The 22062-nt window shown below is 45.1% G+C and overlaps 1 protein-coding gene across 1 annotated transcript in view; it reads right to left on the bottom strand.

The window, feature by feature from the left end:
- Positions 1–3011: 3011 nt before the first annotated feature.
- Positions 3012–22062, bottom strand: part of LOC311143013 (calcium/calmodulin-dependent protein kinase type II subunit alpha-like) — a gene marked incomplete at its 5' end in the record, with an annotated part of 87737 nt that continues 68686 nt past the window's right edge. The window contains 4 exons of the mRNA XM_084178807.1: positions 3012–5067; positions 5324–5552; positions 12483–12577; positions 13914–13989. Coding sequence (XP_084034933.1) covers positions 5064–5067; positions 5324–5552; positions 12483–12577; positions 13914–13989 — 404 coding nt within the window. The 3' untranslated portion in view covers positions 3012–5063. The remainder of the gene's footprint in view (positions 5068–5323; positions 5553–12482; positions 12578–13913; positions 13990–22062) is intronic.

Below are 22062 nucleotides of genomic sequence, written 5' to 3'. Positions count from 1 at the left end.
CAAGGAACACAATCACTGTGCTGCCATATTTATAGACCTATCGAAGGCCTTTGATATTGTCGACCATTCACTACTCATTCGAAGGTTGTCTGAAATGGGCCTCAACCAGGAGTCTTGCAAGTGGTTTGGGAACTATCTGTCAGACAGGACACAGTGTGTGCTTTCTGATGGTTTCAAGTCAAGTTACCTTAAGTTATATTTCTAAAGGTGTCCCGCAGGGGTCGATTTTTTACTATTAATATTAATAATATTGATCTATCTGCAAAAACTGCTGACCAGGCTATGTTAGACCTGCAATGTGATTTTGTTGCCTTGCAGAAAGCCCTTATTGATTTAAAATTGGTACTTAATGCGGGACAAACTAAATGTATGTTGTTTTCTAATTCTCATAGAAATATTTCAGATGGTTTACACATTTATGCATTGGATGGTTTTCTCATTGAGCAGGTTCCCTCCTCTAAATATCTGGGCTTTTTGATTGACAAAAATGTGACATTTAAAAAACATACGGATAAGCTAGTTAAGAAGCTGAGATTTAAAGTAGGCTTCTTTTATAGCAATAGATCATGCCTCTCCCTAAACAGCAGGAAGCAGGTTGTACAGGCAGCCTTCCTGCCAGCTCTTGATTATGGTGACACCATTTATCAGAATGCAGAAGCCACTACTCTAAAACCCTTGGATGCAGTGTACCATAGTGTGCTACGCTTAATCACAGGTGACAGGTGTAATACTCATCACTGCATCCTTTATCAGTCGGTCGGCTGGACCGCTCTAAATTCCCGTAGATCACTTAACTTCTCCCTTTTTGTTTACAAAGCTCTGCTGCGCAAGCATCCAACATGTCTCACTTCTCTGTTAAATTAGAAAAATACGAGGCACCAAACCTGCTCACAGGGTTGGTTAACTCTTGAGGTCCCGTGTGTCTCTACCAACCTAGGTAAATCAGCCTTTAGCGTCAATGCTCCTATGTTTGGAATCATTTACAAACCTCATTACATTTTGAATCCCTTGTGCCAATAGGGCAATTTAGAACGTGGATGATGGATGAATTCACTGAGGTTTGTGTGGAAACTATACATAGAAAATGTTTCAGCTGCCCACGAGGCCTTAAGACATACAGGCAACAATCTGGTCACTGGCTAGTATGAGCGGATGTCAAGCATCACACACTGTTGCTGTATCTTGTAGTTTATTTTTGCTGTTTTATTGCATTATCAAGTTGATTTGTGAATTGTTTGTTCTCAGGGCACAATTGAGAATGAGACCCTGGTCTCAGTTGGGCTCCCCTGAATAAATACAAGTTACTTAATTTCTAGGCAAATGGTCCAGCATCGGCTGCCAAACTTTAGTATAAATGTTTTAATTTCCTTTCATCCTAGCGCAAAATCCATAGCCAAAACCTTAAAAATCTCCTGATACCACTGTGTAATCCCAGATTTTTAAAACATGGTCTATATTGTGTTTTTCCCAAGTGCATTGGTTGGTTTTTTAATCCAAATTAAATAACTGTTACTGTTTTTTCTTAATAAAGATTTTTTAAATTAGCAATGGTACCTTGGGAAGGTTAATTCTGTATGGGACAGTTTCCTGAACCGAGAGTAATCCTAGTCCAAAGCATTATCAATAAAGAATGTCCATTGAAATAGCTTTTCAGTCCAGGACTAATGTGTCCGGAAAACCGGGAAAGCATTCATATATATATTCAACCAAATAATGTCCCATTGTATTTGCAAATTATGATTAATTGCATGCATTTTATAGTAGCCTGGATCCTACATTATCATAGATTTCAGATAGACCAGTCTTTTTCCTCAAGTTTCAACTGACATATCCATATAACTCATGCAGTAACTGTATAACTCATTAGATAGAGAAAATGCATACACATTTACTGACCAGAATACCTTACCAAAGTCAAAATGGCAAAAAGTCCTGGAGAAAGTGAGCAAAATGTATGGTACCATAGAGAATTGTTATGCTCTTTGAATAGCTATCATCTCTTCTACAGTGTGAAAATAAATGTGTGACGCTTGACATCCGCTCATACTAGCCAGTGACCAGATTGTGGCCAAATTTGCTGCCTGTATGTCTAAAGGCCTAATGGGCAGCTGAAACATTTTCTATGTATAGTTTCCACACAAAAAAGAGATCATAAAAGTCCAAATATACAGTTAAACAGATCTTTCCATTTGTAAGGTGTTTCTTAAGTTAAGTTAGGTGTCCTCAGGATTATTTTGAGTTAGACAAAACACAAATGAAACAAAACGTTAATGAAACTAGTTTCATGCAAGGTAACAATACATCTTCATGCAAGCCTATGTCAAGCACACAGTTAGATTTAGTGGTATCCTGGTCTTTTGGGGAAAAAAGACTGGGATTCCACAAAAAGACCGGGATACCACATATAAATGATTAGACAGACTTTGTGGATTACAGATGGAATAGCATGCTTTGATTAATATTGTGCTTTGTTGAAAAACACCATTAAAGTTAAAGTGAATAAAATCTGGACTAGTTCTGTGTTAGATGTGCAGTCCTATACACAACAAGGACTCTAATGTACGCATGTAATAACAAGATGCTCTACTTTATGGCGCTTCATTCAAAAACAACATTAACTTTCATCTGGCTCTCAATAGAGGAAGGAAACCAGATACCGTAGGCCTAAACATGAAAACAGAGTGGGAGGAGCACCAAAGTGTAACTGGAGTGATGGGTCTCATTTTCCATCTCTCAGAAGTGGTTTCATAAAACTCGCCCTGCTCAAAGCGTGGAGCAGTTTGAAAAGAAATGGCATCCTGCTTTGAGAAAATAGGTCACACTCAATCGCCTTAAGGTCAAAGTTTCTAAGAAAGATCAAAGAAAGTAACATTATTCCACAGCAACAGGAAAGTGTCTTGATAATCAAATCAATGAAATTCATTAAAATAATACTATGATTGAAGGCCTATAGATCACATTACTAAAACGCTGATCACTTAAAACACTGTAAAAGATGTGCAATACATTTACATTATAATATGCTTTTATTTACAGCCCCACATTCACAATATATTATATAACAATTGCAAATTACTACTTTGACCCTTTAGAAAATGTATTTTTCTAAACACACACATCAACTTCAGTACATTTCAAACTTGCATGCCTCAAAAGAATGAAAGTGTCACTTATCCAGAATAATAAAAAGCATACTAATATGGCGTGCTCCTATACAGTGCTCCTGTCAATGGTGCGAGGAAAGAAACAACAGCAACATCAGAGCAACAGTGTGATGGAAGTTCTTATGCTGTATTAAAGCGGCAGTAGGCCTGGCCATTATCACAATAAGAATAAACTACTGTATAAAACAAGTATACAATCTGTAGAATCAGTTCTAGAAAAGACACAGAGAATTTGGCTTTTGGGGTTCTTGGAGTATCCAAATATTTTGAGGAAAACGTGTCATATTCAGCAAATTTGTTCACAAATTGCTTTACAGTACAAAGTGTGATATAAATCTATATTGAACTGCCAATAGTATACAACTTTGAAAAAAATTATCAAAATTCAATTCTGGCAGTTTTTCACAGCACTATCAAACATTCTGTGAGGAATTCATTATTAGCACATAGGGAAACAAATACTGTAGCTTATAGAGTTTATATAACTTTCAAAATTGTCCAATTTTTACATTCTTCTGACAGTAAAAAGATAAAATAATTGTAAAATCTCTGAGAGTACATCTGAAATGTCACATTTAACAAATTTGAGGACTAGATACCCAAGCAGAGAGAACCAATGCTCATTTTACACTTGCATGCAATATACTGTGATATTAACACTGGAGAGTAAAGACATAGAAGGAATGGAACACATCAACAAAACAAAGTCACTTAAAATCATCGCCATTTTAAAATCCACACCAAATCTTTATCAGAACACGCTATTCAGTATTTTAAAAAACAATCTAACTTATTGCAGAAAATCCTGGGGTAGTGTTAGTGGTCTTTTGCAAATTGCTTCTTACTTTGGACTGTAGTAGGCAGAATACTGTACTTTACACTGTCCGTTGCAAGTAAGTTAAACTGCTCTAACAAGCAAGAGGGTTTGTATTGATAACACTAAAAGGTATGGGAAGATCTATATACCCACAGTCCTCATTGGAAGAACCTAAAGAAGTGCTTTGATATTACTTCCACATACAGTACTCTACCCATGTTAAATATAGCTGTTTCTGTAGATGTGAAGATGTGTTTGTGTATAGTATTGAAGCACAGAAATTGCAGTTTGTTGCCCTAGTAATATAATCACATGAGGTGAGTGGCTATTCAGACCAGCGGTCCACCATTTAACCATTTAAACCTGTGAGGGGAAAGTATGGTTTCCTCTGTTGTCTACGTTAGATGTGGTCGAGGCACCATGATCATGGGGTGGTGGATTATCAACTGTGGAATACACCATGAGACATTCATAATCTAAAGGAACATTTCACTGTCTGTGAACGCTTGCCCACTACTCATAATCCAATCCATGTCAAGTTAACAAACATATACAGTAGATATTTTGGCTTCAATGATACAGGGTACATCTTTAATGTTTCCATCATAGCTTTCAAGTCTGGGTTCAGAGAATTGCATTGCTGTGGGTAACGGTATGGTGTAAGTGCAACTGCATTGAAAAGGTCAAGTCACGTGTAAAAAAATCTAGGTGGCGATTACGGCAACTGCTTTAGAGATTCAATCCTACTCATATATCCATTTGTACTAATTGTGCCTCTGCCAAGAAATATGACAAGAAAAAAAGAAAGTCAGAGCAGAGACAGAATTACAAGGGCTGAGATGTTCCTGAAACGCACAGCATATATACATACATGAGAGCCTGACATGGTGTGACATTTATGCGATTTGCTTGTGACGAAGTTGAGAGGAGTAAACTGATTTCAAGTAAAGAGATGAGATGCAGTGGGCTCGTGGTTCCTCAGGCCGGTCAGTGGGCGTCCCTCTGTGTCCCCACGCAGCCAGCTGGTTCCCCACCAGTGTCACTCAGAGAGACGTCTCACTCAAACCCTCCCTCTCTGGAGCTCAGCTGGGCACAAGGGGATAGACAGATAAATGAGAGGTTAAACTTACCTCATTCAAAAACAAATAGGAGGGAATAGAATATATGAAAAAGAAACATTGAAAACATATTACAGTAGTCTATGCCTGTCTAGCTAACGTATCTCTGACATTGAGTAATAGTAGGCCTGCATGAAATTGCTACAGCTCCCACCAGATGGCAGGCACTGATCTGAGATGAGTGTCTCCAGTACAGACAGTAGACACTCACCAGACTGACTTACTTGGTGATGGCGGAGGGTGATCCGGAGCGGTGGAAGTGGACTATCTGCCACTTGCCATCGCGGCGGTGCCAGATGCGTGTCTCCTCAGACTGGGCCGTGCGAGGCATGCCGTTGGTGTCGATGTACTGGGTGATGCGGATGTAGGCGATGCAGGCAGCTTCCTCCCCTATCAGGTGGATGTGGGGGTTCAGGATGGTGGTGTGGACAGGCTTGCTGTTCTTAGACCACACTGGGGGAGGAGTAGCAAACACATAAGACAATGGTTAGTCAATGAATAAGTCATTCTATGACTACAGGAATGTTCACAGTGGTTTATGACTTGGTGTGCTATATTCTCTCTCACACTGATGATGTCGCTGTTCCATTATCAATGCTTTATGGAATTTATATTTGAGAGGGTTCATTAATGTCTCTCTCAGCCTGCCACGCTCTCATTATGTTTCTATCCCTTTCTCTCCAGTTCTCTCTTCGTCACGTTCTCTCTTCCTCTTTCTCGCTCTGTCATTTTCCCAATTAGCCAATCAAGCCCATTAGAGCCGTTTCCACTGCCCGAGAGAACAGTGGCTGATATGAGAGGATTAGAGCGGAGCAGGGTTGGTCCATTACTCATCACAAATGAGAAATCAGGGAGCAAATGAACCAAAAGCGTGCTGTCGGCAGCCACGGCTGGCTACAGCCACTGCATCGGCTAATGAGCACTATATTCACTTACAGAAACTGGCCCCAAGGTTCTGTTCTCCACAACTTCCTGTAATCCTGTAATTGCCACCTTGGTAGTTTACTCCTGCAAATGTCTTTATAATTATTTGTTTTAAGTGTTTTTTATGTGCATTGTTTTTTATAAAAAACTTCATAAAGCCTTCATAAATACTACATAAATGTGTCACAAATCACACATTTATGTCATGCTCTATAAAGGGCATAACTGTGTGACATAACCACCTATGTCAAATGTGATATAACCATGTGTTTTATAAAGGGTGACATAAGCAACGCTTTATAAATCATATTAAATAGGCTTCACAAAGCATTTATAACCTTGTCATGCATCTTGGAAGAGCATTGCAACGCCAGGATAGTGGGTTCTATTCCCGGGATCATCCATACGTAAAAATGTATGCATGCGGGCCTGCCGAGTGTCGCAGTGGTCTAGGGTCCCCTGTAGCTCAGTTGATAGAGCATGGCGCTTGCAACGCCAGGGTTGTGGGTTCGTTTCCCACGGAGGGCCAGTATGAACATGTATGCACTCACTAACTGTAAGTCGCTCTGGATAAGAGCGTCTGCTAAATGACTTAAATGTAAATGTAAATGTAAGGCACTGCATCGCAGTGCTAGCTGTGCCACTAGAGATCCTGGTTTGAGTCCAGGCTCTATCGCGACCGGGAGAACCATGGGGCGGCGCACAATTGGCCCAGCGTCATCCAGGGTAAGGGAGGGTTTGGCCGACAGGGAGGTTCTTGTCCCATCGTGCACTAGCGACTCCTGTGGCAGGCTCGGTCGCCAGGTGTACGGTGTTTCCTCCGAAACATTGGTGCGGCTGCCTTCCGGGTTAAGCAGGCACTATGTCAAGAAGCAGTGCGGCTCGGTTGGGTTGTGTTTCGGAGGACTCTCTCCCGTGTCCGTACGGGAGGTGCAGCGATGGGACAAGACTAACTATTAATTGGATACCACGAAATTGGGGAGAAAAAGGGGGTAAAATACCAAAAAAATTAAAAATGCATGACTGTAAGTTGCTTTGGATAAAAGCATCTGGTAAATTGTATCTACTATATTATATTACTCCAAAACATTTCTAGGATTGCCCAACCTCTTTCCCTCTTGGGTGCATAGCCGATATTGAATGTGACCTCAACTTCCCCCCAAAATGCTGTGCTGCAGGATGACACACGCTCTAAAGTGCAGTCATGCATAGCAAAAAACATTTGTAGGACCTTTTAAAATCTGTTTTAATTTTTTGCCTAATTCCATTTTGTTTCCCAAATTTTGTTTTCTCAGTTTTGTTTTTCCAGGTTTCGGATTTCCCCCATTTATTTCTGGTTGGCCCAATGTTTTTCACACTTTTTAAGTAGAACAACTAAATTATATTTTCTTTGTTCACAACAGTGAACAGTGCCCGAAATCGGGCACTAGAATTACATAAAATAATAGTTACAGTGCATCCGAAAAGTATTCAGACCCCTTGACCTTTTCCACATTTTATTACGTTACAGCCTTATTCTAAAATTGATTAAATAAATGTTTTGCCTCATCAATCTACACACAATACCCCATAATGACAAAGCAAAAACTGTTTTTTAGAAATGTTTTAAATGTTTTAAAAATAAAGAACAGAAATACCTTATTTACATAAGTATTCAGACCCTTTGCTATGAGACTCGAAGTTGAGCTCAGGTGCATCCTGTTTCCATTGATCATCCTTGAGATGTTTGTACAACTTGATTGGAGTCCATCTGTGGTACATTCAATTGATTGGACATGATTTGGAAAGGCACACACCTGTATATATAAGGTCCCAGAGTTGACAGAGCAAAAACCAAGCCATGAGATCAAAGGAATTGTCCGTAGAGCTCCGAGACAGGATTGTGTCGAGGTACAAAAAATGTCTGTGGCATTGAAGGTCCGTAAGAACACAGTGGCCTCCATCATTCTGAAATGGAAGAAGTTTGGAACCACCAAGACACTTCCTAGAGCTGGCCTCCTGGCCAAAATGAGCAATCGGGGGAGAAGGGTCCAAGATTGAAATCTTGGCCTGAATACCAAGCGTCACGTCTAGAGGAAACCTGGCACCATCCCTAAGGTGAAGCATGGTGGTGGCAGCATCATGCTGTGGGGATATTTTTCAGCGGCAGGGACTGGGAGACTATCGGGGAGGGGGATAAATGGAAGATGGCCTTCAGTATGATGTCTGGGCCCTACGAGTACTTGGTGAAGCCTTATGGATTAGCCAATGCTCTGTCGGTATTCCAAGCGACCGGGAGCTCCTGGCGGTGATGTTGGCAGTAGAGTGGTGACACTGGCTGGAGGGCGTCACGGACCCATCCTCACAGACCATCAGAACCTGGAATACATACGGAGAGTGAGGCGGCTGAACCCGTGCCAGGCAAGGTGGTCCCTTTTCTTTCTAGATTCAACTTCACCCTGTCATACCGCCTCGGTTCAAAGAACATCAAAGCCGATGCCATGTCCCGTCTCCATGATTCGGGAGAGGTTCCTGTCCTGAGTGCACCCATCATACCGCCCTCCCGGATCTTTGCCCCCATGCTTTGGGACATAGATGTGGACATCCACCAGGCTTTGGAGAGGGAACCCGCGCCTGCTACCTGTCCTACGCACCTACGTTCCCACGGAGGTAAGGGATCGGCTATTGACCTGGGCACACACATCCCTTGCCGCTGGACACCCAGTTATCACCCGCACCACTCAATCCATCTCCATTAAGTACTGATGGCCCACCTTGGCGCAGGACGTCACCCGCTATGTCAACTCCTGCTCCGTATGTGCCCAAACCAAATCTCCCCGGCACGCTCCAGCAGGGAAACTCTTTCCCCTCCCGGTGCCTCAGCGGCTTTGGTCCCATCTGTCCATAGATTTTGTTACTGATCTTCCCATCTGAAGGCTTCACCACTGTTATGGTTGTTGTGGACAGGTTCTCCAAATTCTGCCGTTTTATCCCTCTCTCTGGTTTCCCTACTGCTCTCCAGGTTGCTGAGACACTGTTGCAGCTGGTCTTCCGGCACTATGGTCTTCCGGAGGAGATCGTCTCCAACCGTGGTCCCCAATTCATGTCGCGGGTATGGAGAGCCTTCATGGAGAAGCTGGGGATCATGGTCAGCTTCATATCCGGGTACCGGCCTCAGTCCAACGGGCAGGTGGAGAGGACCAACCAGGAACTGGGGAGGTTCCTGAGGAGTCACTGTCAGGACCAGCAGGGGGAGTGGGCCTGGTTCCTTAACTGGGCGGAGTATGCCCAGAACACACTTCATCACACCTCCACCGGGCTGTCTCCCTTCCAGTGTGTACTGGGGTACCAGCCGGCCCTGGCCCTGTGGACCCCGAGCCAGACCGAAGCCCCTGCGGTGGACGAGTGGTTCCGGCTCGTAGAGATTTGGGATGCTGCCCACGTGAGGCTCCAACGCGCTGTCCACCGCCAGAAGGAGCAGGCGGACCGCCACCACAGTGCTACTACTGCTCCCTCTATCCAGCGCTCGACGTTGCCGGTCTACTAACCACCGGCCCTGGCAACCCATCATTACGCACACCTGGCAACCTTCATTACGCACACCTGTGCCTCATCATTAGGCACACCTGGACTTCATCACTTCCCTGATTACTCCCCCTTTATCTAGCACTCCGTTGATATCACCCATCAGGCAGTATTGTTTCTGTGTTCATGTTCAGACGCTACTCTTATTCTTGTATTCACTCTATGTTCGTTCTTATTAAACTCACTGACTGCACCTGCTTCCTGACTACCTGCGTCTTCGTTACAGTATAGAATACAGAAATCTAGTTTTTTTTTTTATCAACTAGCTAGCTGTTTTGATTTGAAATACCAGCCTAGATCTTCCTAGATCATCTCATCGCCTGGAGCCATGTGTGTAGTTATCTGTACATTGCTTCGGAATGGTTGCTTCAACTGCTGGACTGAGGGTTTTTTTCAATCAGAGGACTTTCAGCTGCATTTCTGCTGCTTTTGATGTGCTTCTCACCTGTGGTAACCATGGAAACTAAAGATGCAACTAGACACTGGTACACACGGGAGAGCCTGCTTCTTCTAAGACATCAATTCTACTCTCCACCAGGACTGAATGGGATGATGGATATAGTCAAGTCACAACAGCAATCCCATGTTTGGATAGGAAAGCCCAGGAAGCGAGGGAGAAGAGGGGGAGTGAGGCAGAGGCTAAGGAGACTCGCTGTGACTAACTCTGGCGGGTGCCAGGTGGAGGGGGTGGTCGCTCCACCATCCGAGGCGGAGGCCCAATGCTGCGTGAAGATGGACAGTGTTGAACCCCTTGTGGGAGAGCGGACAGAGGACCAATCAATTGAGTCAGCAGCCTTCCTTGGTGAAAAGGAGAACTCAGGGGGTGAACTCAACCAATTGCCCCAAACGGATCTTCCTGAGGTAGACTCTTTCAAGCCCCTCGCCTCCAGAGGTTTGCATTGTTTACATCTTAATGTACGTAGTCTACTGCCAAAAATAGATGAGATTCTGGACTGGATAACATCCCAGCTAGATTCAAGAGTGATGCTGCTGATCGTATTGGACCTTACGTAACCCTCAAAATCAAGAGGTGAAACATGCAAGAGTTGTTCCTTTGTGCAAGAAAGGAAGCAAAGTTGAACAAGGGTACTACAGACCAGTGTCAATCTTGAGTGTGTAGTCAAAGGTTTTAAAAAGAGCATTCCATGAACAGATCCTAAAGTCCATTGATGACCATAACATTTTACATGACCTTCAGTCCAGTTATATATTCTACCGACACTTCTTTACTATACTTGACAGATTTTATCAAGCAATAAATTGACAAGGGCAACTTCTTTGTAATGCTGTGAACCATGATATGTTGTTGTACAAACTGAAAGCAATTGGTTTTGGCACCAACTCCTTATGATGGGTGAATCCATACCAAACGGATCGGGTCCAAAGGGTGGATGTGGGCAGGACATTGTCTGATGCTAAGGAGATCAAATGTGGTGTCCCCCCAGGGGACCATTTTGGGGCCTTTGCTTTTTTTGTTCTACATAAATGACATGGACTCCGCCTATCCATGCCCTCTGTTCCTGTATGTTGATGATTCTGCCCTCTTGGTTTCACATAAGAATAAGGAGACCCTAAGCAGCGAACTGACTAAAGTCAGTAAGTGGTTATCTGACAACAAACTGTCTTTGCATTTAGGCAAGACAGAATGTATCCTGTTTGGTTCCAAACACAAAGAGCTAAACTCTTCCAACTTCTCAGTCAAGTGTAATGGTGTAGCGGTGAAGGAAAAATGCTCTGTTACACACTTGGGATGTGAACTGGACCACCACATGATAGGTGAACTCATGGCTCTGAAGGTCATTGGGAAGGTTCACTCCAGGACAAAGTTCCTGGCAAGGGTAGCCAAGTTCTTGCATACAGAGACTATGTGGACCCTGGCAACATCTCTGATACAGTGCCACTTTGACTATGCTTGTATCTCATGGTTCAGTGGCATAACAAAAAATCTGAAAGACAAATTTCAAACGTCCCAAAATAAACGAATGAAAATTATACTCAAGCTCAGCCATAGGACGCACATTTGTCCTAATAATTTCATGGAACTGAACTGGCTTCCAGTTGATCTGGTGGTGCAGATCAAACTGTTGATGTTTTTTAAAGTTATAAATTATCTTGCCCCCAGTTACCTGTCTGGTTATTTTAATTTCATTAGAGACTCTCATAGCCATCACACCAGAGCCAGTGTTGCCTATATCAGACCACTGCGATATAGGAGCATGGCTGGAAAAAGCTATTTCATTAACACTGCTGCAAAGGAATGGAATGGTGTACCAAACCATATAAAATCCATCCCTACGCTAGGGAATTTTAAGATCAACTTTAAGAAATGGTTTATGGGCAAAATGCTTTAAAACTGCACAGGCTTAGAGAAAGTATAATTGTTTCAATGAATGTTACTTGGCAATCAATTTTATATTGATTAGATGTATTTGAGATATTTTGTTTTCATGTTATAATCTTGTGTATATTTTGTTTTCATGTATTTTCATCAAGCATTTTGTGGTTGTATTGTGTTTAAAATGGTAAAATAAAATAAAATAAAAGTCTTAACCACATCTAATGAAATATAAATTGCATTTTGTCACTTATTATGGATACTGTTAGCTAGAGGTTATGGGCACAAAGGGGTTATTAAAGTGCATTCCAAAGATAAATTATACTATAGTGTCACTCTCTCCCTCACTGGGACAATAAATGGGTTGTTACTGCTGTATAGCAATAGTTTTATAGTCCTCCTGTGTACAGCCTTGGGATTTGATTACATATCCTTTCAAATTCAACACAGTTTTCCTATAGCGTGAAACTGTCTGTGTATAATGTAAAATGTATATGTATAATTTCAAAAGATATATGGTAGGAATGAAGGGGAGGCAGGGAGGGAGCAGAGCAGCTTACAGTTCTCAAAGTAGAAGCGATGGAAGTCCAGGCCCTCCACCAGGTTACCCAGAGCCTCTGGCTCAAACGCTGTCACACTGGGGTCACACATCTTCCTACAGGAGGAAGAGACGAGAGAGAGAGAAAGAAAGAGAGAAAGAAAGAGAGAGAGAGAGAGAGAGAGAGAGAGAGAGAGAGAGAGAGAGAGAGAGAGAGAGAGAGAGAGAGAGAGAGAGAGAGAGAGAGAGGGGGGGGGAGAAAGAGGAAAAAAGTGAGACAAAGAAATAGAGAGACAGAAGCAGACAGACAGAGTCAGGGATAGAGACAGTAAGACAACGGGAGAGAAATAGAGCAAGGGTTATCTTCTGTTCTGCTCTTTGAAATGCTTCAGTGAAGCGATGAGACTGACCCTCCAGTCAGAGCTGCTCATGCAGTATTTTGGGGCATGTGACTCACTCGACACAGTGTAAAAAAGTGCAGTGTTTTCCATTTCCATGGCAGATCGCCTCCTGCCCTGGATGGGAATTTTATACCCTCGGTTTTGAACAGGTGCTCTGATGACCCCCTGGCTGCAAGTTGTGACAGACATGCGAGGGACAGGCTGGGGGGTTGTTACTTCACTCAGAATGCCAAGTTTGGAGAAAAACATGCTGCTGAAGAAATCTATATCTGGCACTGCGCAGTGGGCTGGGGGAGAGTCACACTACTCAGGCACTTCAAGATGGGATATTGGGATATTGAATTGATCACTTTTACCATTTACACATTTCTAGAGCTGCATATACTGAAATAAAACGTTATTCATATGGTTCACATGGAATATCTTACCATGCAGCATATGTACATCAAACTATTCATGATCAAGGGATCAGCTTGTTTAGCCTCCAAATGGCCTTGATTGGCAGACAGTTTTTTCCCCTCCTTGATTAGAGGAAAAGACAAATGCACTGGGACTGATGCTCTATCTCTAAATCAGTAAGGACATAGACCTAAGCAGTTTCCCCTCACAACCACCTTAATGCCATCTTAGATTAACGTCTAAACCCTGAGTTATCAATTACACTGTTACAATTGAGCTAATCAGACTCTATCAGTGGAATTGCACTGAAACAGATTGTTACTAACATATGTTTCTATTCCATCTATGTTACTTATCTGCACTCTTAGAAAAAATGGGTTATCTGTAACCTAAAGGGTTTCTTTGACTGTCCCCATAGGATAACTCTTTGAAGAACCCTTTTTGGTTCCAGGTAGAACCTTTTTGGGTTCCAGGTAGAACCCTTTCCACAGAGGGTTCTACATGGAACCCAAAAGGGTTCTATCTGGAACCAAAAAGGGTGCTCCTGTGGGGACTGCTGAAGAACCCTTTTGGAAACCTTTTTTCTAAGAATGTACAGCAAGACTGTGAGTGAACAGCAATGGGAAGGTACAGTATATGGTTTGTTTACTTACGTGTAGCTCTCGAAGTCTCCGTTGCTGATGGCTTCTATAAGCTGCTCTGTCACCTTGATGATCTCCTGTTTCCTCACTGTGAAACACAGACACACAGCTCAGACACACAGCTCAAACGCATGGCACAAACACACAGCTCAAACACACGGCACAAACACACAGCTCAAACACACAGCACTAACGTACAGCTCTGCACTGAAACTACTGACAACAATCACCATGATGAATGGGACTGCAGTAAAATTCATTACTTTCCAATATGCCTGGCACTAGAAGAAATAAATTTGATCCCTCCTTCGTAAAGCCCTGGGATTTGATTATATATCCTCTAAAATTCAACACAGTTTCCCTGTAGCATGAGACAATCTGTGAGGTACCATTTCAAATATACAGTATATAGTAGGAGTAAAGTGTGTGTGTGTGAGTGTGTGTGTGTACATGCATGCATGTGTGTGGCCGTGTGTGTGTCCGTGCCCGTGTGTGTGTCCGTGTGTGTCCACGTGTGTGTCCGTGTGTGTGTGTGTGTGTGCTGCCTGCTGCCTCCCAGTGCTTTGCTGAGTGTGAGGGGGAATGTTCTCTGCCCACACGGAGAGCTGCTTCTGCCGCGAGAGCTTTACTCCCACCAGCTCTGGGTCATAGCTCAGAGTTTGGAAAGCAAGGTCACGCCTTGCATATGGTAAAGAGGGGACGCTAACAGGGGTTACATCCTCACAGTTTGCCCTCCTAACTCACTTTTCCTCTTCAGTAAATACAGAACTGATAGAATTATATTTTGCTCTCTTTCTCTATAGCCTTCCTTCAGCCCCCTAACACCTCCTCCAACCACTGCAGAGAACACTGTTCTATCTCTCGTCTCACCCACTCCGCCCACACAGTTTCTCTCCATCACCCGAATCGCAGCTCTGCCACATGTATCTCCCTCCTCCCTGGAGAAATCACAATGCAATTTTCTGGAACTACTCTTGTGGGAGGAGATAAAGTGTTGAAATGTATACATTTGTTTCCAAAAAAATCAATGAGCTTCTCTAGTCAAAGAGGAGCATTAACTCACAGGCCCTTCTATTCTACACTCTTAATAATAAAGGTGCAAGTTGGAACCAAATAAGGTTCTTGAGAGCGATGCCAGAAGGGAACCATTTTAGGGTCTCTGAAGAATCATAAATGGGATGGTTCTTTGAAGATCCATACAAAAATCTAAAACCAGAAATGTTTCAGCCCTCCAGGACCAGAATTGAATAGCCCTGCTGTACGGCTTTAAGCCTTATTTGCATATCTCCCAGGGTGCCTTTCGAGTTTATCTTAGAGTTACCAGTACCACACATGTCTATGTTTGCTAGCGACAGAGACATGGTGGTTGCATTCACTCATTTTCAGTCCTGTGGCCTTCACCAAGTGAGATCCTAAGTGAATATGTTGTCATTAAAATGTTATTATTTAAGACAATACAATACATATTTCATAAGGCCTTCTTTTGAGGGTCTAGTTTTACCCTAATACAGTGGCCTGAAACTCATAGTTTACAAGCCACATCAGATCTGCAAGTCACAATATGCTGTCTTGCAAAGTGATGTGTAATTCTTATTGGAATCCAGCCAGAGTGGGGATATCTAACATTTAGATTTTTTATTCAACCGCAACCAATTCAGAATGACTGCCATTGTTTGGAAGACTAATATATGAGACTACCTTAAACATCTAAACTGGAACAATCATTTCAGCAATGGGTGCGATAAATCCAAGTAACAGATTGGAATATTTTAGAAAAATGTATGTTATATATATTTGAGTAGCATAAGATTAATTAATCAATCAATGTTCATGCAAAAACATAGATACTAAAACAAACAATTGCAAAAATCTATCTGCAATAGAGCATGCTGGGAAATGAATGTATTGTAATATATGTATGAATGTGTTGTAATGTTTTTAAAATTGTATAACTACCTTAATTTTGCCGGACCCCAGGAAGAGTAGCTGCTGCCTTGGCAGCAGCTAATGGGGATCCATAATAAATACAAATACAAATATGATAATGATGGGCATGGTTTTGGTTAAACTCTGGTCATAGAGAGCAATAGTAATGGCGTATTTTTGTAGGCACTAACTCCGTCATGGCTTGTTGGCCAAAGCCTATGGTAAAAGTCATGGAGTTTTTGTACAGTTTTTGGAGAAACACCGAAAATAAGATCTGTGGTAAACACAGGCTTAGGAGATCTTATACGTTTTGTTCTATGAGATAATCTTCATCAGCTAACGTAACTTTTTGTGAATTTTGAAGCATTTATGTAATAAAAAAAAAGCACATAAATGCTGAATAATTCATAAAGGTCATGTTAACTGACTGATATTATCTCACAGAATATTCAATATCTCCCTATCCCAGTCTGCTGTCCCCACATGCTTCAAGATAGCCACCATTGTTCCTGTACCCAAGAAAGCAAAGGTAACTGAACTAAACGACTATCACCCCGTAGAACTCACCTCTGTCATCATGATGTGCTTTGAGAGTCAAGGATCATATCACCTCTACCTTACCTGCCACCCTATACCCACTTCAATTTGCTTACCGCCCCAATATCTTGGGGTCTGGGAGGGAGAGAGAGAGGGATGAGGTTGGGGAAGGGAGGCTATTATTACCCCTCCAGATTACAAGTAAGTCAATTTCAGCCCCTGGATACCAGATAACTAATTTACCCTGGGAATCAGCTGGATCAGCTAATATAACAAGGAAAACCTGGTCTGGTCTGGTCGGGTGAGGTTGTGTCTTCTCTAGCGGGAGGTAAGCTTGGCTCCTTATATGGTGTCGAGTAAAGCTTAAACCATGTATTTAGATTGTAGGTAGTTATTGTAGTTAGGTATTGTAGGTAGTTTATCTAGGTAGTTATTGTAGGTAATTATTGTAGGTAAGTATTTTTATTCGGCTGAGCCCGGTGAAGTACGAGGCTAGCTAACCCACTACCTGGACCAATAAGCTAGCTAGCTAGCGGGTAGCTACTGGTAACTATTAGCAACTGTGGATAGTTGTTTCCAATGTTATTTCACGCTTAAGAGTACCTGTATTATGCCAGCTAGTTACCTACCATTCAGCTGTTTTTCTAACCTCATTATCTGAAGCGTTAACGTTAGGTAGTTAGTAGCTACTATACTCGAAATGTAGCTAGCTTGTTGCTACCTGGATAGCTAACTAAACAATAGCTGGAACGACCTAGCTGTAATATTTGGAGATGCTTTCTCTCCGTCGGGACAGACATGAACTGGCTGAATCAATTCAGTGGCTAGCTTTGCACTTAACTGGCTAACAGTAGCTACTAAGGGTAAGTTATAACCTACATTTATTTTTGTTTTGTTTTTACATACTGGTAACAAGAGTTGTTCAAGGGAATTCGGGACATGGGTGACTAGTTAACGTTAGCTTGGCTCTCTCTGTGTGTTTCGTGCCGTCGGAGGAGGGGTGGTTCGTTGGCAGAGAGCAATGGCTAGCTAGTATGCTAACTATTCTAGCTAACAAACTGGCTGAATAAGTTGACGATGTACTCACTCAAACTGTCAAAACTATCCCAAAACTTTACACAACGTTAGACACGGACACGAATGATCTGTTTGGCGTGTTAACACACTGGTTTGTTGTAACCGAGTATTGGTGCTAAACCGTGTTATTGGAGGCTGGCATGCTAGTTGGCTATGGCATCATAGAATTCGGTGCCCTGGACGGTTTTCACGGAAGAATACTGTACCAAGTTAGCTAGCTGAATAAACTAAGTTAGAGTCTATTCCTAGAAAACATTGAACCGCTGTAGTTTACAACAATTATAATTTCTAAAGTGGAAGTTGGGAGAGTTATTGTCACGATCGTCGAAAGGAGGAGACCAAAGCGCAGCGTGTTGAGCGAACATCGTAGACTTTATTAATAAGAAACCACGATCAAAAACAACAAACCAAATATGACGAAAGTGAAGTCCAATACTGATATAGACTAACAGCAACAAGGAAACAAAAACCCACAAAACCAAGGTGAAACCACACAGTATAAATATGGCTCCCAATCAGAGATAACGAGCCGACAGCTGACACTCGTTACCTCCGATTGGGAGTCATATGACTAATCAACATAAAACCCAAACATAGAAATGAAACAACTAGATCCCACATAGAAATACACCCAAAAGAAAATGACAACCCTGGCTCACAACTAAGAGTCCCGGAGCCAGAACGTCACAGTACCCCCCGCTAAAGGCGCGGACTGCGACCGCGCCTCACAACCCCACAATAGGGGAGGGCTGGGTGGGTGTTGCTCCCCGGAGGCGGTTCCGGCTCCGGGCTTGACCACCACCCCACTATAGTTACTACCCGCTTTCTTAACCTCTTCCCAATGACCACCCTCCACTTAAACCCACCTGGATTAATGGGCAGCACCGGACTAAGAGGCAGCACCAGGCTAAGGGACAGCACCGGACTAAGGGGCAGCACTGGACTAAGGGGCAGCACTGGACTAAGGGGCAGCACCTGACTAAATGGCGGATCCTGGCTGGCTGGCTCTGGCGGATCCTGGCTGGACGGCTCTGGCGGATCCTGGCTGGACGGCTCTGGCGGATCCTGGCTGGACGGCTCATGGCTGGCTGACGGATCTGGCTGCTCATGGCTGGCTGACGGATCTGGCTGCTCATGGCTGGCTGACGGATCTGGCCACTCATGGCTGGCGGAAGGCTCTGGCTGATCCCGTCTGGCGGAAGGCTCTGGCTGCTCCTGTCTGGCGGAAGGCTCTGGCTGATCCGGTCTGACGGAAGGCTCTGGCTGCTCCTGTCTGGCGGAAGGCTCTGGCTGATCCTGTCTGGCGGAAGGCTCTGGCTGATCCTGTCTGGCGGAAGGCTCTGGCTGATCCTGTCTGGCGGAAGGCTCTGGCTGATCCTGTCTGGCGGAAGGCTCTGGCTGATCCTGTCTGGCGGAGAGCTCTAGCGGCTCCGGTCTGGCGGACGGCTCTGAAGGCTCATGGCAGACGGGCGGCTTTGCAGGCTCAGTACAGACGGGCAGTTCAGACGGCGTTGGGCAGACGGACAGTTCAGACGGCGTTGGGCAGACGGGCAGTTCAGACGCCGTTGGGCAGACGGGCAGTTCAGACGGCGTTGGGCAGACGGGCAGTTCAGGCGCCGTTGGGCAGACGGGCAGTTCAGGCGCCGTTGGGCAGACGGGCAGTTCAGGCGCCGTTGGGCAGACGGGCAGTTCAGACGCCGTTGGGCAGACGGGCAGTTCAGACGGCGTTGGGCAGACGGGCAGTTAAGGCGCCGTTGGGCAGACGGGCAGTTCAGACGGCGTTGGGCAGACGGACAGTTCAGGCCCCGTTGGGCAGACGGCAGACACTGGCCGTCGGAGGCGCATCGTAGGCCTGGTGCGTGGTGCCGGAACTGGAGGTACCGGGCTGAGGACACGCATCTCAGGGCTAGTGCGGGGAGAAGCAACAGGGCATGCTTGGCCCTGGGGACGCACCGTAGGCCTGATGCGTGGTGCCGGAACAGGCCGGGCCGGGCTGGCGAAGCGCACCGTATCCCTGGTGCGTGGAGTAGGAACAGGCCGGGCTGGGCTGGCGACGCGCACCGTATCCCTGGTGCGAGTGGCCGGAACAGGCCGGGCCGGGCTGGCGAAGCGCACCGTATCCCTGGTGCGTGGAGTAGGAACAGGCCGGGCTGAGCTGGCGACGCGCACCGTATCCCTGGTGCGAGTGGCCGGAACAGGCCGGGCCGGGCTGGCGAAGCGCACCCTATCCCTGGTGCGTGGAGCAGGAACAGGCCGGGCTGGGCTGGCGACGCGCACCGCATCCCTGGTGCGAGTGGCCGGAACAGGCCGGGTCGGGCTGGCGTAGCACACCGTGGACCTGGTGCTTGGAGTAGGAACAGGCCGGTCCGTACCGGGAACACACACCACTGGCCTCAACCGAGGATCAGGAACGGGCCGGACCGGACTGGCAACACACATCAGTCCTTCACGCCGTGCCACAAACACTTCCCTCCCTCTACTCGCCAATGGCTCCCGTACTCCGTTAGCCTTCTCTCCTTTTCTCCCTGTGGCAGCCTCCTGCTGCCCAGCCGCCCAAGCCATGTGCCCCCCCCAAAAAACTTTTTGGGGTTGCCTCCCGTCCTTCCGACGATGGCCCTGCCGATGCCGTTGCTCCTCTCCTGCCAGGTTCTCCCCCTTCATCGCCCTCCGGTACCGGACGGCCTCCTCCTGGGTAATATGTCCCCAGCCGAGGAGGACATCCACCAACGTTCTCTCCTGACCCGGCGCCTCCTCCCATGTCCAGACCCTTTGCTCCTGGACGCGCTGCTTGGTCCTTTTGTGGTGGGTTTTTCTGTCACGATCGTCGAAAGGAGGAGACCAAAGCGCAGCGTGTTGAGCGAACATCGTAGACTTTATTAATAAGAAACCACGATCAAAAACAACAAACCAAATATGACGAAAGTGAAGTCCAATACTGATATAGACTAACAGCAACAAGGAAACAAAAACCCACAAAACCAAGGTGAAACCACACAGTATAAATATGGCTCCCAATCAGAGATAACGAGCCGACAGCTGACACTCGTTACCTCCGATTGGGAGTCATATGACTAATCAACATAAAACCCAAACATAGAAATGAAACAACTAGATCCCACATAGAAATACACCCAAAAGAAAATGACAACCCTGGCTCACAACTAAGAGTCCCGGAGCCAGAACGTCACAGTTATATTTGAGTGTTTCAGTGAAACATAAGTGAGGGAGGCCCCGCTCTCTCGCTTTCCCAGATGTTTAGTTAATTGCATTCCAATCTCCTTTGCATTATTGTAGCCTTTTTCTGTAGCCTGTCAACTACGTGTCTGTCTATCCCTGTTCTCTCCTCTCCGCACAGGCCATACAAACGCTTCACACCGCGTGGCTGCTGCCACTCTAATCTGGTGGTCCCTGCGTGCACGGCCCACGTGGAGTTCCAGGTCTCCGGCAGCCTCTGGAACTGCCGTTCTACTGCCAACAAGGCAGAGTTCATCACAGCCTATGCTACCCTCCAGTCCCTCGACTTCTTGGCGCTGACGGAAACATGGATTACCACAGAAAACACTGATACTCCTACTGCTCTTTCCTCGTCTGACCATGTGTTCTCGCATACCCCAAGAGCATCTGGTCAGCGCGGCGGTGGCACAGGAATCCTCATCTCTCCCAAGTGGACATTCTCTCTTTTCCCCCTGACCCATCTGTCTATCTCCTCATTTGAATTCCATGCTGTAACAGTCACTAGCCCATTCAAGCTTAACATCCTTGGAATTTATCACCCTCCAGGTTCCCTTGGAGAGTTCATCAATGAGCTTGACAAGTTCCTTTCCTGAGGATGGCTCACCCCTCACAGTTCTGGGTGACTTTAACCTCCCTACGTCTGCCTTTGACTCATTTCTCTCTGCCTCCTTCTTTCCACTCCTTTCCTCTTTTGACCTCACCCTCTCACCGTCCCCCCCTACTCACAAGGCAGGCAATACGCTTGACCTCATCTTTACTAGATGCTGTTCTTCTACTAATCTCACTGCAACTCCCCTCCAAGTCTCTGACCACTACTTTGTATCCTTTTCTCTCTCGCTCTCCTCCAACACTACTCACTCTGCCCCTACTCCGATGGTAATGTGCTGTCGCAACCTTTGCTCTCTCTCTCCCGCTACTCTCTCCTCTTCCATCCTATCATCTCTTCCCTCTGCTAAATCCTTCTCCCTCCGATCTCCTGATTCAGCCTCCTCAACCCTCCTCTCCTCCCTTTCTGCATCGTTTGACTCTCTATGTCCCCTATACTCCCGGCCGGCTCGGTCCTCCCCTCCTGCTCCATGGCTTGACAACTCATTGCGAGCTCACAGAAGAGGGCTCCGGGCAGCCGAGCGGAAATGGAGGAAAACTAGACTCCCTGCGGACCTGTCATCTTTTCACTCCCTCCTCTCTACATTCTCTTCCTCTGTTTCCGCTGATAAAACCACTTTCTACCACTCTAAATTTCAAGCCTCTAACCCTAGGAAGCTCTTTGCCACCTTCTCCTCCCTGCTGAATCCCCCTCCTCCTCCCCCTCCCTCATCCCTCTCTGTGGATGACTTCGTCAACCATTTTGAAAAGAAGGTTGACGACATCCAATCCTCATTTATTA

The sequence above is a fragment of the Coregonus lavaretus genome, assembly GCF_964263955.1.
Source record: "Coregonus lavaretus genome assembly, chromosome: 15".
NCBI classification, from domain to species: Eukaryota; Metazoa; Chordata; class Actinopteri; order Salmoniformes; family Salmonidae; genus Coregonus; species Coregonus lavaretus.
This window is presented reverse-complemented; position numbering and strand designations above follow the sequence as displayed.